Source organism: Octopus bimaculoides, chromosome 9, assembly GCF_046866305.1.
Source record: "Octopus bimaculoides isolate indiv1 chromosome 9, ASM4686630v1, whole genome shotgun sequence".
Taxonomy (NCBI): domain Eukaryota; kingdom Metazoa; phylum Mollusca; class Cephalopoda; order Octopoda; family Octopodidae; genus Octopus; species Octopus bimaculoides.
The window spans coordinates 29,836,609-29,857,569 of record NC_142936.1 but is presented as its reverse complement, the minus strand read 5'-3'; the positions used below and the strand labels follow the sequence as shown (position 1 = coordinate 29,857,569).

At 38.2% G+C, this 20,961-nt stretch overlaps 1 protein-coding gene and 1 pseudogene across 3 annotated transcripts in view; one reads left to right on the top strand and one right to left on the bottom strand.

Annotated features, from left to right (window-relative positions):
- The window catches only part of LOC106881267 (tubulin gamma-1 chain), a 74,773-nt gene extending 67,940 nt beyond the window's left edge, over positions 1-6,833 (top strand). For all 3 annotated transcript variants that reach the window (XM_052970524.2, XM_052970526.2, XM_052970525.2), the window contains 2 exons: positions 1,529-1,720; positions 6,533-6,833. In XM_052970524.2, the coding sequence (XP_052826484.1) occupies positions 1,529-1,720; positions 6,533-6,541 (201 nt within the window). In that variant the 3' untranslated portion in view covers positions 6,542-6,833. The remainder of the gene's footprint in view (positions 1-1,528; positions 1,721-6,532) is intronic.
- Positions 6,834-13,021: 6,188 nt separating this feature from the next.
- On the bottom strand, positions 13,022-13,120 carry LOC128248804 (U6 spliceosomal RNA; annotated as a pseudogene).
- Positions 13,121-20,961: the final 7,841 nt, after the last annotated feature.

Below are 20,961 nucleotides of genomic sequence, written 5' to 3'. Positions count from 1 at the left end.
TTTCATACCATTATCAATAATATTACATCCACCCTGGAGGCAACCAGCATGTGAACTTGTGGAAGTGACCAAAACAAGACAGATAACAAAGAGAAACAGGGTAAAAAAAGGCGAAGAAATAAACAGAATAGGGCATTAGGGCCAGGCAAAGACAACAAAATAATAATACATACACAACAAAAAAAAAAAGTCATGGGCTAGCAGACAAACAAGTGTGGAGTAATGAAAGGGAAAATGAAAACTGTCCTACAGGACTAAACCAAACACAAGAGAGAGGTAGAGCAAAGAGTTCAGAGAAATATGTCCGATCAGGTAAAAAAGAATGACACTGCCTTTAATCGTGACGGGTCATGTGATAATGGAAGGAGGGAGGAAGAGTCAGCAACTAGAGAGCAACAGGAGGAGGAGGAGAGAGAGAGACAGTGAGTGGCATAGGGGGAAAGAGACAAAAAATAGAAGGTGAGAGAGAGGCAAAAGAAAGGAAGGAGACAGACTAGAATTGCACAATACACCTCCCTCCCTTTTGCCAAAAACTTCTCACACATCTGTCTTACTACAAATATTTTATCTGTACACCCCCTTCCACTCCTAAAACCACACTACTCTTCCCCTAGTACACTCTCTGTCTGGTTCCTCACCCTAACAACCAGAATTCTTCCATAAAGTTTATCAGCCACACACAACAGACTTATACCCCTAAAATTTCCACACTCACATTTATCCCCTTTCCCCTTGTACAGTGGCACTATACAGGCACTGCACCAGTCCTTTGGTACTCTTCCAGCCATATAACAAACATAAGCCTCACTAACCATTCAATCACTGTCACTCCCCCTTTCTGTAGGCATTCCACTGTACACCCATCTATACCTGGTGCCTTCCAGTTTGCCATCTTCTGCAGAGATTCCCTCACCTCCTCTCTTCCAATTGCACCATAGTTCCATTCCCCCAACAGGTATTCTCCTCTCTCTCCTCCTACAGTCACTATACTTGCCTCCCTATAATCCCCCATATTTAACAGCTCACTAAAATACTCTGCCCATTTCCTTTGTACATCCTCACTTCCTTTCAACAAATTTCCATTTACATCCTTCACCCTTTCTTCTTTTCCTCCAACCACCTTTCTTACCCTCTGTACCTCTTTCCAAAACATCTTTTTATTTCTTACAAAATTTTCACTCAGCTTTTTCCCGAATCTTTTACTCGTCTCCCATTTCACCACCCTCACCACTCTCTTTACTCCCCTCCTCACTTCTCTGTAGCAATCATATTGGAGCCTGGTGTAGCCATCTGGTTTCACCAGTCCTCAGTCAAATCGTCCAACCCATGCTAGCATGGAAAGCGGACGTTAAACGATGATGATGATGATGATGATGGGGAAATTAAATATGTTGAATGCATTTGAACATGGCAATAGAGCTGTCGGAAGGCATTTTAATGTTACAATATGAAATTTACCTCATAAGTATAAAAACTTGTCCCTTATGTAAGATATTAATATTTTCTATTTATAAACATTTTATTGCAGTTGTTTGAAAGGACCATGTCACATTATGATAAACTGCGGAAACGAGAAGCTTTTATGGAAACATTTAAGAAAGAACCTATGTTCCACGATGATTTATCAGAATTTGATGCTTCCAGAGAAGTTTTGCAACAATTGGTGGATGAATATCATGCTGCTACCAACTCAGAGTATCTTTCTTGGGGCATGAAGAATGTATGTTGATTGCATAGAGTGCTTTTTTTTCCTTTTTTCCTGTTTCGTAATATGTGTTAAAATTTCCAATTTCTGAGATAGTAAATTGGCCATTTAAGTTGACCTCATTTAAAAAATGGCATAGCAATGAGATGTGTTGATGGATGTGGTATCGCCAGCAACAGCTTAGACCAGCACTAGAAAAACAAAATAAACAAGAATTATTTTAACTTATGTAACCTGAATATTCTGAGAATAACTGAATAAGGGATTAAAGAGAATGCATATAGCACAGTATTACGATATCGACAAGGCTATCAGGTGCTGTTACACACTGCTGGTCACAATTTACTTTGCTGTTTTTTTGCTGGAGAGTAATAGTTGCTGATTTGCTTTCCTTTCTCTCTATTTTTTATTACTAAAAAAACAAAAAAATAATAAAGATGAAATTTACATTTATCTTGTAAAGCAGTATTTTAAGTATTAATAAGTGCAGGCATGGCTGTGTGGTAGGAAGTTTGTTTCCTAACCACATAGTTTAGGATCAATCTCACTGTCTGGCACCATGGACATGTGTCTTCTGCAATAGCTCTTGGTTGACCAAAGCTTTGTGAGTACTTGCTGAAATAGAAAGAATCTTGTTATATGTTTGTGTCATCATCAACATCATTTTAAAATCCAAATTTCTATGTTTCATGAGGTCACATGGAATTTGCTGAGGCAAATTTTCTAGGATCAGATGCATTCTCTGTTGCCAGCACTCACTTGTTTCCATGCAAGGTAATATATCTCCATCAGTGGATATATTCTCATAGAAATGTATGACACTACTTGCATGACATGGACACAACTATCTCGTGATGTGAAGAGGAGGCCTAAACACATCCACACTCAAACATATATACATATATGACTAGCAGAGATACCTGGCATCGCTCGAGATTAAAATGGCATAGTTTTTTATTGTTTTATTTCTTTCAGTCATGTGACTGAGGCCTTGCTGGAGCACCACCTTTAGACAAAGAAATTGACCCCAGGATTTATTCTTTGTAATCCTCGTACTTATTCTAATGGTGTGTTTTGCCAAACGGCTGTTACGGGGGATGTAAACACAGCAACATTGGTGGGCCTGAGGCTATAGTAATATATATATATTATATTCCTTTATTCTTTTACTTGTTTCAGTCATTTGACTGCGGCCAGGCTGGAGCACCACCTTTAGTCGATCAAATCGACCCCAGGGCTTATTCTATCGGTCTCTTTTGCTGAACCACTAAGTTATGGGGACATAAACACACTAACATTGGTTGTCAAGCAATGGACAAACACACACATACATATATATACACAACGGGGTTCTTTCAGTTTCCGTCTACCAATTCCACTCACAAGGCTTTTGTCAGCCTGAGGTTATAGTAAAAGACACTTTCCCAACATGCTGTGCAGTAGGACTGAACCTTGAACAGTGTGGTTGAGAAGCAAGCTTCTTACCACACAGCCACTCCTATACATATATATACACACACACATACATATGTGTGTGTGTATATATGCATGTGTATATATATATATATATATATATATATATATATATATATATATACATACATATATAAATATAAATATGTACATTATATCATCATCATCATCAACATAATCGTTTAACGTCCGCTTTCCATGCTAGCATGGGTTGGACGATTTGACTGAGGACTGGTGCAACCGGATGGCTACACCAGGCTCCAATCTAATTTGGCAGAGTTTCTACAGCTGGATGCCCTTCCTAACGCCAACCACTCAGAGGGTGTAGTGGGTGCTTTTACGTGTCACCCGCACGAAAACGGCCACGCTCAAAATGGTGTCTTTTATGTGCCACCCGCACAAGAGCCAGTCCAGGGGCACTGGCAACGATCTCGCTCGAAAATCCTACAGGGCCAGTCAGGCGGTACTGGCAACGGTCACGCTCAGGATGGTACATCTTATGTGCCACCCGCACAAGAGCCAATCCAGGGGCCCTGGCAACGATCTCACTTGGCTTGCCGGGTTTTCTCACGCACAGCACATTTCCAAAGGTCTCGGTCAGTAGTCATCGCCTTAGTGAGGCCCAATGTTCGAAGGTCTTGCCTCACCACCTCAGCCCAGGTCTTCCTGGGCCTACCTCTTCCACAGGTTCCCTCAACTGTTAGGGAGTGGCACTTTTTCACGCAGCTATACTCATTCATTCTCACCACATGTCCAAACCAGCGCAATCGTCTCTCTTGCACACCACTACTGATGCTTCTTATGTTCAGCTTTTCTCTCAAGATACTTACACTCTGACGGGTATGCACATTTACATTACACATCCAGCGGAGCATACTGGCTTCATTCCTTGCGAGCTTACGCATGTCCTCAGCAGTCACAGCCCATGTTTCACTGCCATGTAGCATGGCTGTTCGTACACATGCGTCATACAGTCTGCCTTTTACTCTGAGTGAGAGTCCCTTTGTCGCCAGCAGAGGTAAGAGCTCTCTAAACTTGGCCCAGGCTATTCTTATTCTAGCAGTTACACTTTCAGCGCACCCACCCCCACTACTAACTTGGTCACCCAGATAGCGGAAGCTATCGACTACCTCTAGTTTTTCTCCCTGGAATGAGATAGAAGTTGTTTCCTGTTTGTTTACAGTGTTTATTGCACCTGAACATCTGCCACATACAAAAACTAACTTTGTAGTTAATCTGCCTTTGATATTGCTGCACCTCTTATGTGTCCATAGCTTGCACCAGGTACATCTTATAGAGTTACTACCTACTCCTTTACTGCATACTGAGCAAGGCCATCTACCTGAAGGGGTTTGTGTTTTATCTACCTTCCTACTTATTAGGATTTTGGTTTTTGCTAGGTTGACTCTAAGGCCCTTCGATTCTAGTCCTTGCTTCCACACCTTAAACTTTTCCTCTAGTTCTGATAGTGACTGCTCAATTAGTGCAAGGTCATCAGCATAGAGGAGCTCCCAGGGGCAACCTGTCTTGAATTCCTCTGTGATCGCCTGGAGGACTATGATAAATAGGAGGGGGCTGAGGACGGAACCTTGTTGGACCCCTACCTCTACCCGGAATTCATTACTGTACTCATTTCCAACCTTCACCTTACTGACAGCATCTCTGTACATGGCTCGCACAGCTCTCACTAACCATTCTTCTATCCCAAGTTTCCTCATTGACCCACGTGTCTTCTGCTATAACCTCGGGCCGACCAAAGCCTTGTGAGTGGATTTGGTACACGGAAACTGAAAGAAGCCTGTCGTATATGTTTGTGTGTCTGTGTTTGTCCCCCACCCCACCGCTTGACAACCGATGGTGGTGTGTTTATGTCCCCGTAACTTAGCAGTTTGGCAAAAGAGACTGATAGAATAAGTACTTGGCATATAAAGAATAAGTCCTAGGATCAATTTGCTCGACTAAAGGCTGTGCTCCAGCATGGCCGCAGTCAAATGACTGAAACAAGTAAAAGAGTAAGAGTATATATATATATATATATATATATATATATAAAATCAAAATAAGCAACAAGCATATCCAGAGGTAATGCAGTACGGCTGTTTCATGCAACTCCATTTAATTGAACAATGTAATCATTACATCAATTTAAAATGCAGAGCAATCTGTCTAAGAGATTACTCCAGGCTCACATTAGGTAAGAAGTTGAGAATTTTTTGGGCCCTTGATACTCCATGGCCCTAAGTAGTGCATGTGTAAAATTTGAATGAAATCTGTTGGTTAGTTCTTGAGTTTTAGTGATTGATACATACATACAGACACGCACTCTCAGTTTTATATATATATATATATATATATATATAGATGATGATGGTGGTGGAATCTCCTGTCGAAGATGACATATGAGTGTTCAGTTTTTGCTGAACAGCGTGCACAAATGATTTGTTTATAGTGATCAAATGTATGTGCTGTACATTAGCACACTCTCCATCAAATCAATGTTGACTGAACAAGTGTAAGGGTGCCACACAGTGGAAAAGAACCAGAAACCTAGTAGTTGGGAAACAAGCTTCTTAATCAAAGGGCCATTTGTGTGCCTATGTAATTGTCATTTAATACCCTTTTTTTCTATGCTTGCATAGGTTAGACAGAATTTGTTGAGGCAGATTTTTAATGGCTGGATAGCCTTCCTGTCAGCAACTTTCACTTGTTTCCAAGCAAGATAATATTTTCCCATAGTGGACATATTTTACTTGGAAGACTGGAAACAATCACCTTTCCTTGTATGATGATGGTGCTCATTTACAACCATCAAGTGATGTCTGGTCTAGAGTACACACACATGGCTGGCTTCTTTCAGTTTCCATCTACCAAATCCACTCAAAGATTTTGTCAACCTGGCCTATAGTAGGAGACACTTGCTTAAGGTGTTGTGCAATGAGATTTAACCTATATACAGGCTTACACAATGTTGACTGTCAGAAGAATGAATACTCAGTACCATAGAGATTATTAAGATTACAATTTTGTTTGAGTGAAACTCTTGAGAAGCCCAAGACTGACTTAATTAAAAATAAAAGGGTCTGTGTTTGTGTTTCCTTGTTTTAACATTGCATAATAATAGTAAACAAGTGGTGCCCTTCATTTCCAGTTTTGCATTGAAGCATGTCCAGTCATGGGGAGATTATTACCTTACGTGGAAAGATGTGAAGGTTGGTAACAGAAAGGGCATCCAGCTGTAGTAAACTTGCATCAACAAATTTTCTAACTCATGCAAGCATGGGATAGTAGATTACATTAATACTAAATATTTAATACAAAGGAATTATAATTAATATTTTAAAATTTTAATTGCAGGCATCATAAAACAGTGTTTGAATGCATTGAAATGTAACTCTGGAAATACAACTGATTTTGATCCAGTCTAAGAGAAGAAAATTGTGACACATAAAACTGATCTATGATTGAAAAAGTCTAGATTTGTTGATATCACTGTTCTCTACAGTAGTTCAACATGCATGTCTTTCTCACTTGAACTGATATTTACACATTTGGTGAATCGATCCTATTTATTTCTGATTTCTGTTAACTTGATTCCTTTCATACATGTTGCTGACTTATATTTTTTGAAATAAATATTATACATTTTTTTTTTTTACATTTTCTATTTAAGACAATTTTTTAAAATGTTTATCTAAATGTTTTAAGTTTATTCTCATAAAAAATGCATTCTCTAACATACATTATACTATTTCTGTTTGCTGTTAGATTGCTTGTATATGTTACAGGGTGTGGATGGTATTCATTCACATGATGACTAACTCAGGAAAAAATAAAAGTGTCCTTATTTTGTCAGATATATTCGTCACATTTAGGTCAGTTTGTCTTCATGACATGTTCTGTTGATCTCATTTAATGAACCCACCTTTGGCCTTGATGACAGCCTCCAAGCAACCTCGGAACTTTCCACAGGCCTTCATCACTATTTCCCGTTTTAGGCCCCTGAAATTCCTGGTAATCTTGGCCCTCAGCTTATCTTCTTCATGTTGCTGCTGGATTTGTTGGTCCCTTGTTCCACCATATCCCACACAAAGACATTGAGGGGATTGCAGTCAGGCAAGTTGGGAGGCCAAATGTCACATGTTGTGTGATCAAAGAAATCAACTCGTAAATAAACTAAACCCTCAAATCCATCACTGTACACACATACACACACAATCACATATCTATGTATGTATGTCTGTTTATACTCACATGTCTACATGCAGACGAGGGTCAATTCATATGAAAAAGAAAGTGAACAAGATGAAATACTTAGAGAAAATATTGCATAGGAATGTCTTTCAATGATAGCAGGTGAATCAAATGTACTGTAGTTTGTTGTAGGATATAATTTATATGACCACTTGCTTATCAGGAAATTTGTCACCATTGTAGGTATTTATACTCTGGTGAAATTAAGAAATCAACTCGTAAATAAATGACACCCTCAAATCTATCACTATACATGCACACACATACACAGTTACATATTTATGTATGTTTGAAGATAATCAAGCCAAATTTTCATCATTTCAAGCTACTCACCCAATGAGTATTTCTGCCAAATTTGGTGAAAATCCATTCAGCCGTTTTCCAGTAATTTTGCAAACATACAAAGATGAGTGATTACAATACTCTGCTTTTGCTTATGCGTGCAGGGTAATTATGCATAAAATTAGCAGTTGAAACTGCAAACAAATGTTGTCTGCACCTTGTATGTACACTTCATTTCTACAAATTTTCCAATAATCTGTATTATGATAGTTATATAATTTGCTATTGCATTGTTATTCATTTCATTGATCAACTCGACTTCTACAAACTTGTAGTACTGAGTTATATGATGAAACAAATTAAGATGTCCAGACAGAGAGGCAATGTGTAAATGAGAACAGCAGCAACAAATGTCTACTATGCTTTAACTTACTGCAGACTTCAAGTTTGTGGTGTGATACAGTGTGGCAAAATATGTTACTTCTGTTATGATATTTGATCTTTTCCTTTAAAATCAAAGATTTTGGAGTTACTGAAAAGTATCAGGTAGAAGAAGCTGATTTAGTAAACCCTAGACTTGATTCTTTCAGGTTTATTAGAAATGATAGGTTTTTCATCATCATCGTTTAATATCCGCTTTCCATGCTAGCATGGGTTGGACGATTTGACTGAGGACTGGTGGACCAGGAGGCGACACCAGGCTCCAATCTGATTTGGCAGTTTCTACAGCTGGATGCCCTTCCTAACGCCAACCACTCCGAGAGTGTAGTGAGTGCTTTTACATGCCACCTGCACAAGAGCCAGTCCATCGGCACTGGCAACAATCTCGCTCGAATGTCCCTTCACATGCCACTGGCACAAGTGCCAGGGAGACGACGTTGGTAACGATCAACGGCCACGCTCGAAATGGTGTATTTTACATGTCACCTGCATAGGGGCCAGTCCATCGGCTCTGGCAACGATCTCGCTCGAATGTCTTTTCACGTGCCAGGAAGGCAACGCTGGTAACGATCACACTGGGGCTATTTACGTGCCACCAGCATGGAAGCCAGACACCTGTTCTGGCAACGATCGCGCTCAGGACGGTACTCCTAGTGCTCCACTGGTACAGGTGCCATCACGATTTCACTTTCGCTTGCCCCAACAGGTCGTCGCAAGTCAAGTTTAGTATTCCTACAAATTTAGTTCGATTTCGATTTCACTTGCCTCACCATGTCTTCGCAAGCGGAGTTTAGTGTCCAATGAAGGAATGTTACATCCCTGGCAGAGGCCTTGGATTTTGGCTTGCCGGGTCTTCTCATGCACAGCATATTTCCAAAGGTCACAGTCACAAGTCATTGCCTTGGTGAGGTCTAATGTTCAGAGGTCGTGCTTCACCACCTCATCCCAGGTCTTCCTAGGCCTGCCTCTTCCACGGGTTCCCTCAACCGCTAGGGTGTGCCACTTTTACATACAGCTATCCTCGTCCATTCTCACCATGTGACCATACCAGCGCAATCGTCTCTCTTGCACACCACAACTGATGCTTCTTATGTTCAACTTTTCTCTCAAGATTCTTACACTCTGTCAGGTATGCACACTGACATTACTCATCCATCAGAGCATACTGGCTTCATTCCTTGCGAGCTTACACATGTCCTCAGCAGTCATGGCCCATGTTTCACTGCCATGAAGCATGGCTGTTCGTACACATGCATCATACAGTCTGCCTTTTACTTTGAGTGAGAGTCCCTTTGTCGCCAGCAGAGGTAAGAGCTCTCTGAACCTTGCCCAGGCTATTCTTATTCTAGCAGCTACACTTTCAGCGCACCCACCGCCACTACTAACTTGGACATCCAGATAGCAGAAGCTATCAACTACCTCTAGTTTTTCTCCCTGGAATGAAACAGAAGTTGTTTCCTGTTTGTTTACAGTGTTTATTGCACCTGAACATCTACCACATACAAAAACTAAATTCCTAGTTAACCTGCCTTTGATATTGCTGCACCTCTTATGTGTCCATAGCTTGCACTGGGTACATCTTATAGAGTTACTACCTACTCCTTTTCTACATATTGAGCAGGGTCATCTACCTGAAGGGGGTTTTGTTTTATCTACCTTCCTACTTATGAGGACTTTGGTTTTAGCTAGATTGACTCTAAGGCCCTTCGATTCTAGTCCCTGCTTCCACACCTGAAACTTCTCTAGTTCTGATAGTGACTCAGCAATTAGTGCAAGGTCATCAGCATAGAGGAGCTCCCAGGGGCAACCTGTCTTGAATTCCTCTGTGATCGCCTGGAGGACTATGATAAATAGGAGGGGGGGCTGAGGACAGAACCTTGGTGGACCCCTACGTCTACCCGGAATTCATCACTGTACTCATTGCCAACCCTCACCTTACTGACAGCATCTCTGTATATGGCTCGCACAGCTCTCACTAACCATTCTTCTATCCCGAGTTTCCTCATTGACCACCAGATAAGGGATCGGAGGACCCTGTCAAAGGCTTTCTCCATGTCAATGAAAGCCAGGTACAGAGGTTTATCCTTGGCTAGGTATTTCTCCTGCAGCTGCCTTACCAGAAATATAGCATCAGTGGTGCTTTTCCTTGGTACGAACCCAAACTGCATCTCATCTAAACTGACCCGCTCCCTGAGTAGTTGGGCTATGACCCTCTCCGTGACTTTCATTACCTCATCTAACAGCTTGATACCTCTAATTATTTGTATCTAAAGCATCACCTTTACCTTTGTAGCAGTTGACTATGGTGCTGCTACACCAGTCATTGGGTATGACTCCTTCATGTATCACCTGGTTAGCAATACGGGTGACTAGGCTATAGCTGACACTGCCAGATATTTTGAGCATCTCTGCAGTGATTTTTTGTAGATGGTATATATTATATGGCAGGAAAATGTTTATTTTGTTGAACAAATTTTTTTCACATTCAAGTTCTCAACAAATGCATAACTCCCCACTCCCTTCCTAAATTTTTCACTTTATCCACAGCAAATAATCTATATATCACCTAATCCAAACTGATGTGTCAAAAGGAATAGCTACTATTTATATGTCAGTTCAACCTGAGCATACCTTGTGATCAATTTAAAATTGGAGAGTGTGTAACTAATTCCTCACCATTGCTGATTTATGTCTACATCCTCTCTACTTTTCTGCTCAGTTTTCAGCTACAGGGTATGGCTATTGATTTTAGGGAACACTGAATCTAGAGAATCCTTCTTTGGAAAATGTTAGTGGCAATATGCACAATTGTTTTAGAATAATTGCTGTTGATCTTTGTCTCAGTAGCACAAGTATGATATTGAATTTGAAGATGTGACTTCTTTAGAACTCCATATATTCTTTAAATTTTAGGATGACATATTTGTCTCCTTGCTTGTCACTACCAAAGTGGAGTGGGTTCATTAGTATCTTTCAATATCTCTTTCTTAGTTGGTGTTGTTTGTGTCAAACTTTCTGTTGTAGATCTTTTACAAAGATAAAGTCATATTGTCATAAGCGACATTTGTGTTATAGTACTGTCATCTGCAGAGTTCTGAATATTAAGTTACACCCAAAATATTCCACTGGATTCTATTCTTAACCGATGCTATTGATATCTTCTTGACTGAGTTGATGACTGGCATGAAGCAGGAAGGGAGTGAAACAGTTGGCATGCCCTAATGCTGGTGGATTTTCCTAAATATGCAGATACCCAATAAAGTTGATATGGAGATGTGATTCACTAATGAATTCTATTAAAAAAAAAATCCTTTTTTTTTTCTCCCTATTTCTTAGGTAATCTAATCAATTTCTACAGTCCTGAAATATTGTAGAAAATTAGTATTTGTAATTTTAATTTCAACTCTATTTATTTATTTGTCTATCATCATTTGAACATAATTCTTTAAATTCAAAGAATTTTAATATTTCAACTACGTGTTAAAGGAGATATACCGTAAGTCATGACAGGCAGTTTTATATAGATGTATTAAGTTGTCTTATTGCATTTCAAGATGGGTAAGAAACATATGCTTCTTTGGCCTTATTGGTATATTTAATCAAAATAATCTATTTGGCAAATTGTTGATGACTCCTGTTTTAAAGTAAAGAAATGCAATATAATATTTATCCCCTTCATAATTAATAAACTGCATTACCTCTTAATAATTTTGCAATGATCTGAAAAAATTAGTCAGATGTAGCAAGACTTCAATAGTGCCATAATTTTTTCTTGAGTGATTTGGGCAATATGTGGTTTTTGTATTATTATCTTAAGAACAGCACCATTTACAGTTGACCAGTAATGGGCTCTTTGCAAATTTTTGTGCAATACTTCCAACTGATGACTATTTCTCCTCATTAACTGTATTTTGGTTTAACACTTCAGATCTCATAACACAGAATATAACTTTTTTTCAAGTGTAGTCCTAGTTTGGGATGAATTCTCCTTTTTCACTGGATGCCAGCCATTGTTTTCATTGAATATGATTAGAGAGAGTCGACTTTTCATAACTTGTGATGATTCTACACAAAAATGGTTCAGCGATGAGCAGAAAGCAACTCTTTGAGGAACAGTCAGATGATGAGGGTCCCCCTGACCAAGAGATAAAATTCATACAGCCAAATGTTAAGACACTTGTAAAGAAAATACAAGTAGTGATTTCTCAAACAATTTATTAATTTGATTTTAAAGAAGAAAAAGATCAGCCAATTATTCAAATATCATTAACAAGGGGTTTATAACCAAAAGGTCTGTTTGCTAGGTGCCATTGGAGTTGGAAATATGTAAATTCTATCTCCAAGAAGCAAAGTACAATATCTTTGAAGCTTTTGTATGATATGAAAGTAGTTTAAAGTGGCTTTGTTTAAACTCCTTAATGGTGTCAGTTACCTTTCTGGTACAAAGAGTTAGGGATATTACTGAAAATATTTAACAGTAACATTGCATCAGAAGGACTGTTTTATTGTAAACATTATCTTTTACTTGTTTCAGTTATTGGACTGTGGCCATGCTGAGGCACTGCATTGAAGGGTTTAGTTGAATAAATTGACTCCAGTACTTATTTTTTGAGCTCGTTACTCATTCTATAGATCTCTTTTGCTGAACTGCTAAGTTACAGGGAAGTAAACAAACCAACACTGGTTATCAAGTGGTAGCAGTGGACATACAAACACAGACATACGTAAATGTGTGTGTATGTATGTATATACACTCACACGGATTCTTTCAGTTTTTCTCAAGTCCACTCAAGGCTTTATGTTGTGGAACTGAACCTGGAACCATGTGGTTGGGAAGCAAACTTAACCACACAACCATGCCTGCACCTGTAAAACATGGATCACATGAATTTACTTGTCATCCTTGTGCAGAGGCCATGCTAATCTTGTCTGTATCATTCCAGTTTTAGTGTGTGTATTAGCTCATATTTATTTTATTATTAATATTCCTTTTACAGAGCATACTAGCTTTTTGTAAGAAGTTCTATAGTCAGTTAAATTAAACTTGGTGTATGTGATACTTATTTTAGGAACCCAGAAGCAATGAAAAGCAAAATTAGAAGGATAAGAATTGCCAAATTAGATAAAGCAAATGATTCTTATCAACTCTAATTTCTTTTCTAGAGGGAATATTTAGCTGGAAAGAAATTTTCTCCAAATAGTTTATCAGAAGTAGTTGAAGATACATAGTAACATGTGCATATCCTTGTGACAGGAACTGCATTTAACACACACATACACATAATAGAGTGTAAAAGAATAATACATTGTCCTGATAATCAGGAGTTGGAAGGTGGCATGATTAAAACCAATGAAAATAGATTTACAGAATTGTGATAAATATGAAAAGTGTATCTGTATTGATCTGGCTAATCACAGATGAGTATAAAAGAAACAAAAGATGGACTGATATACAATTTGAAATGTTAACAAAACTTTTTCGTATTAGGTGTAAATGAGATATAAAGAGACAAATTACCGGATACTTTCTTTGAATAAACAGTAAAAAAAGACCATCCTTTTGTTATCTTTGCAATCATAATCACTCTGATGGCAAAATCTTTAATTTTGAATTGTTAATAAAGGATATTATCAGTCAAATAAATTATATATAGATCAGCCAATGATAAGCGATTAACAAATCATCCAGAAGATCAATGAGTTTCATATTTGATATTTGCAATTTGCATATTCAAACAATTATACAGCGTTAATGCACCAATCCTTCAAACATATCTTCAAGATTTCTGCTCACTTCTCATAAAACTTACTCTTCTGTTAATCCTAGCTTAATCTATAAAAATAAATTAGACAAGTGAGACCGTAGCTTATGCATGTATTGGTAAAAATAACTTTTTCAAAACACATCTATAATGATACATCATTTTAGTTCAAAACTCTTGCTAAACAAACAAGAAAGAAAAGAATTGTATAAAATGACATTCAAACACAATTTGAGATGGGCTGAATAATTAGTTAATTAAGTTAACCTTTGTGGCAACTATCATTAAAATTAATTTTTTATTTTCTCTTGAGTTTTTATGATGTTCCCACCTATTTTTTTCTTAGTTGAAGTGTTGAATAAATTTAAAATAAGCCCATTTGCTTTTTCATCATTGACATATAAAATTAGTGTTTTCTTTAGATTAAGCATGCAACCAATGATGGAAGGAGATGAAATATAATGTTTTGAACTGGTTTATTATTAGCTCAGGCTCTTGTATGGCTGTGTGGTTATGAAGTTTGCTTTTCAACCATGTCTTTTCATATTTTCTTTTTCCTATGAATTTTACTTTTCATTTCACTACATGGCACTTTGTGCTCCAGGCCTACCAAAACCCTGTGCATGGATTTGGTAGAACTGAAAGAAATTTGTCTTGTATGTATATATATGTGTGTGTGTATAGCTATGTGTTTGTGTACATTTGCATGATCTATGAATGTCACTACGGGCAATGTTGTCACATCTATCAACAAATATGCTTACTTTGCACTTTCATAGATGTGTCAAATAGATTCTTTATTTGAAAAACAGGAATGGCATCTGGCTATAAAACAGATGAACTCATTGACTTGAGAAAGATGGAAGTGAATGTTGCAAAACATTCTAGAGTGCTGCATAACTGTTTTTATTAATTCGCTGATGTTATATATGTTCATTAACAAAGAATCAGAAATATATTACCTTTACAGTCAATGGTTTATGATAGTGTAATCCAAAAAATGTTCACTCCATCTCTCATTAGCTATTCATTTTCTGGGCAATGTATTATTGTCTAATATTCTTAGCTGCATGTTGTTGGTACAAAGTTCCCAGTGACAGCTTACAAAATCTTGTACATATTTGAAATAATTTATGAGTAAATTATTGTAAATATATATGAGCTCTAAATAAATTTTATTATTTTGGACAGTGTGCTATGTCTGTACTTCCTGAGTTCAAATCCTGCTAATAATGATTTTTTTTTCTGTCCTGTTGATTTTTCTTTTTCCTTTTTTTTTTTTTCACTTCTTCAATTTGATCTCATCCACTGGCAACTATATTGCTTACCTCATTATTGTGTACAAAGCATGCACAAGCTGCAGCATTTTGTTCTATGAAACTCATATATTTCCTTTGTAGTCAAAGGAAAAAGAAAATATGAAAAGTTTACCTGTCTGAATTTTTCTGAGATGAGTTATTTCTACTGGTGTTGACATCCTTCTACAAATATTCTTTCCAATAATCTTCAGGTAATGTTTTGGAACTAGTCTTGGGACCAAATGTGGTATCTTTTATATATGTGTAGACAAATTTAAAATGTCAACACTATTGGCCATCATAGTATCACTCCAACTATTAACCCTTTTGCATTTGGACATATGATAAACATAATATTTATTTATTCACATAATTTTGAATTAATCATGTATTTGTCTCGTAGCTTTTAAATTTCAATGATGTTATTGTTTCTTTTTAGAATGACATCGTAGAGTACATGAGAGGCTGGATCTGGCCAGTTGAACATAAAATACAGAGGAATATGTGAGCCTGATATGGCTGGTTTAAATGCTAAAGGGTTAAATGGAAAATATTCAAACTGAATATAAAACCAGCTGGAAACAGTTATATTTATATTGATCTTTGTAAAAGGCTTTGAATGTTTCTCCTTGCCTTCAGACTTACAAACAAAAGCACTACACAACTTACCATAATGATCATTTTCTTATTTGCCACAGGAAAGCAGTGAACTAAATAAAGTGAGACTATCAAAATTTACTTTACCAAGGATTTTAGGCTGCACAATTTTTATTGATGAAAATGACAATGTCAGTAGATAACTGAACTTGCAGCTTTATGACATCAATTTTGGCTTCTCATAGCTCATTTACTCTCTTTACTCATTTACTCTTTTACTTCTTTCAGTCATTTGACTGCGGCCATGCTGGAGCACCGCCTTTTAGTCGAGCAAATCGACCCCAGGACTTATTCTTTGTAAGCCTAGTACTTTTTCTATCGGTCTCTTTTGCCGAACCGCTAAGTTACGGGGACATAAACACACCAGCATCGGTTGTCAAGCGATGCTGGGGGGGGGACAAACACAGACACACACACACACACACACACACATATATATATATATATATACATATATACGACAGGCTTCTTTCAGTTTCCATCTACCAAATCCACTCACAAGTCTTTGGTCGGCCCGAGGCTATAGCAGAAGACACTTGCCCAAGGTGCCACACAGTGGGATTGAACCCGGAACCATGTGGTTGGTAAGCAAGCTACTTACCATACAGCCACTCCTGCACCTATTTGTTGAAGGTTTATTAAAATCATAACTTTTTTTATGTACTTAGCCACAGGGATAAATAAAAGAAATATTGATACTAAAGACTTGCCATTAAAGATTAAATACAATCATTATTCCAAAGTATTAAGAAAATATATGTTTCAAGAAATGGTTTAGTTTGTTACATTAACTGCTGGCATGGTTTTAGAATGGAAAACTGGAAGATATTCAAGTTAGTTTAAGAACATCATAGCTGTTTCCATTCTTTTTCTCTCTATTCTTCAATGTAAAGCTTTACTACTTATCTACAACTGTTTATTATTTTTTGCTTTTTTGAAATTACATAGATGGGATTCGTTTTGTTCATGAATGAAAACAGAGGTCATAGTATTCCCCACTAAACTTGATATCATTATCTGTTACTTGCAATTCAAGTGTTTTGAGTTGATATTCACTAGGTATTTTGACAGATTTTTTATCTATATGTCAAGTTCATTTAGATGTCAGAAATAAACAGCATCAGATCTAAGAGTGCATCAGTAACCAGACAGAAGGGAAAGTCCATCTCCTTTTTACTTAGTGCAGCTAACCTGATCGTCTGCTTTACAACCACTCTACAACTGACACATTTCTCAACGATTGTTATTTGGCTATTAATTATAAATTATAGTTGATTGTTATCGAAGCAGTGAAACTGGGAGTCAAACTAGATTGTGGGTGTGTAGAAATGAGGAGGTAAAAAAAGATGACCCAGAGGTGACTACAAAAACAGTTTTACTTTATCCAATCATACTTCAGATGATGGGCGATTAAATTGAATATTACCTAGTTTGATTTTTTTTCTTGTGAGATCATATGATTATGCCTGAAGACTAACTTATTTAATAGTCTGAATACTTAAAGGTACTTAGAGTGGAAATATATAGACACATGATTATAGAATCTTCATCATCATCATCTTTCGACTACAGGTTGTGTCAGGCATGATCACAGATGTGTCTTTTATCTTGTTCTTTTATCAGTATCTTCAGTTTGTCCACAGTTACACAGATGTAGGACACTCACAATTCATACTCCAATAACTCAGTTACAAAATGAAAATTAGGCTGGTGATTAACTCTGAGTATCTCAGACAGTGCCCAATAAGCTGCAGCCATCTTTCTGTTGTCTTGTTGGTCAACTAGAACGAGTGACCATAGATTTACCCATTGGTCACTTTCTGTATCCAGAATATTAGTAAAGATGTGATATAGAACATACGGAAGAAAATTAGTAGGGCTCTGTCCAAGTTTGAAAAATAAACTGGATATTTCAGTTGAGACTTCATGATATCAGAAATATGAGGGTGGGCGGAAAAATTCATAGGCTGACTAGGAAGGAGTGATGCTACAACTATGAAATCATGCATGCATTAATTTCAACCCTTTTTATCAATAACTACATTGTTTCTTCCCTGGTAAACTGACATCTGACTGTTCAAAGAAGACTTCAAAAGTAACTAGTAACGACTTCTTTTGAAAATGGACAAAATTTGGCATTGTGGTGTTAAGTACCTGCAGAAAAACGGTTTAACTCCCAACAACATTTATGCTGACATGGTTGCTACATTAGGGGATGATGCTCCAGCAACAGTGGACAGCTGAATTTAGGAGGGGAAGGAAGAGTCTAGAAATCCTTTCACCACATGGTGATGGATGACAAGTGATTGACAATACTGTTAATAGCCAATGCTATTAACATGTCTTGAGAGAGGTGAGAATATTCTGCACAATGAATTTGGCATGATGAAGGTTTCTGCTTGGTGGGTGCCATGTCTTCTGACACCTGATCAACAGTACACCAGGTTGATCACATCACGGGAAAATCTGCCATTGTTTGAGGCAGATCCAGCTGGTTTCCTTGAATGTTTCCTTACCTAGGATGTTGGGTTCATCACTTTGAGCCAGAGTGAAAGAAGCGATCCATACAGTGGAAACACCTCTCCTGTTCCAAAGAAGGCCAAGGTCTGTTCATCTGTAGGGAAGGTGATAGCCTCAGTTTTTTGGTATGCAAAAGGCATTGTGTTTTTTTACTATCTTCAAAAGGGCCACAATGGAGAGTATTATGCCAACTTCTGATGCAGTTACAAAAGACTATCAAGACCAAACAGACAGGGAAATGACAAAAGGGATCTTGTTTCATCAGGACAATGCTCCAGCACATGTCCTTGCTTCCAATGGCTGTTGTGTGTGAATGTGGCTTTGAACTGGTTGATCACCCTCCATATTCTCCTGATTTGGCTCCATCTGACCATTATCTGTTCCCTAACATGAAATAACACTTGGCTAGGAACCATTGTCATAGTGACAATGACTTCTTGACCAAGGATGAAAGTTTCTTCACCAACGGGATCCAAGCACTGTTATACCAATGGAAGAAGTGAGTGGACTGCAAGGGAGGCTATATTGAAAAATATACCTAATTTGGTTACATTCCATGAGAGTAACTTGGTCAGCCTATGAATTTTTCAACCAGCTGTCATAGGCACCTCAACAACTACACATCAGATTCACTGACTGATATCGGCAAACAGCTGACCAATAAATTTCATGAATGCACTTGATGATGTCATTAAATTTAACAAATCAAAGTTTGATTGCAAATCAGTCAAGAAGAACACACCTAGTCTGAGAGCAGAGTAGGCAGGAAAACAGGATGAATGCAGTCATGTATTCAAATCAGGCAATATTCAGCATCAGTAAGGCAGTGGGCTGGCAGAACTGTTAACATTCTGGGCAAAATGCTAAATGACATTTCATCCATCTTAACATTTTGCTGAGGTTGACTTTGCCTTTCATCCTTCCAAGGTTGATAAAATAAATACCAGATAAGTACTGGGTTGATGTAATTGTCTTATCTCTTCTCCTGAAATTGCTGGTCTTGTGCCAAAATTTGAAACCAATATTCATCATCAGCTGATGTTTGACAGCCAGACTTTTCAAGTATGAAGAATCTACAACACAAACAACCTAACTCTGACTAGTTTAAGGGCTAAACTATGGCACATTCTTTCTATCTCTTTCATATTCACATATAGGTATAAAAACTTCTGGGAAGGTAACAGTAACAGTCACAAACAATTGTCATGAAAACCAAAATGCATGTGCATCTCATGGAGATTATGGGTATAAAAATCAACTTGAACTGCATTCCTGGCATTCATAATTTGGACACATCAGGTATGACCCGACTATCAGCAGTGCAAAAGAACAAGCTATCAGCTGATTTCTAGCAGGGCAGTGTGCCATGGTTGTTGCAAAAGCTTACAATGTCCATGTCAGCACCATCTATCACCTGTAACATCGATACAACAACAGCGTTGCAGACCATGCCCAGGTAGGACTGCCTCATCCACCTACAACACCTCCGTGATTGCTTCAGACCAGCTCGCAAGACCATTGGCACTGGACAGCAATGAAGTGGTACAACATCGACTGGCTGCCAACAGTCTTCCTGCTTGAGAGCCTGTCCCCACCGCTGTCAGGCACAACTACAGAGGGCTACACAGCACCGACGTTGGCGGCATCAACAATGGAGGTCAATAGTCTTTTCTGATAAGAGCCAGTACTGTGTTTCCACCTCGGTAGAGTGACAGAGTGGCGTAGGAGGGGTGAATGCTACAGAGACTTCTGTTGTGGAGAGGGATGTGTGGGGTGGCCAAAGCATCCTAGTTTGGGGTGCTATAGGCCTGAATCAGAGAATTGGGCCCTATATGTTCCAAAATGTTGGTGCAGGCAGAGACGGCTGGACCAGGTGGTCCCAAAGCCAACAACTCATGTGGAACTGGAGGCAGCTTTCCTCAGGGTATGAGCACAGGTACCAATGGCTTTTATGAACCACCTCATGCACTACATGTACCAATGGTGTATGGCCATTTTGAACACCCAGGGCATACACAATATTGAACATGTCACACCCTACAATCTTGATGTGGTGGATCTGCCCATTACCAGAACACATGACAACAATCCATAGACTGTGGTCAAAATGCATCCAAGAAATTGACTTTATTAGGTTTATCAGAATTTATCTCTGACATAATGAAATTAGAATATATTTCACAGTCACACATGCCTCGCGTTTCTTTTGCAGTTCAGTGTTTATCTAGCCAAGGGAGAAATAGAAAAGACATTTGCCTATGTTCATCTCCATGAGGACCAATGAACTGAAGTATTTCGGATTGCAAGACAGTGTGTGAGAGAAAATTGTGATGTCATAGGAGAGAAATGTGTCCACATGGATGATGGTACTCTTGCTGTCAATGAGTCTGCAAAGAAAGAGGCTTGGGGATGCCATTATGAAAGACTGCTGAACATGGAGAATGAATGGGAGGAGGAGAGTCTGCCAAATGTTGACCCAACCGAGGGACCAGTTACCCAAATTGACAGTACCCTGGTAGATAAAGCAATTAAGGATATGAATGCAGGGAAAGCTCCTCCGGCCTGTCAGGAA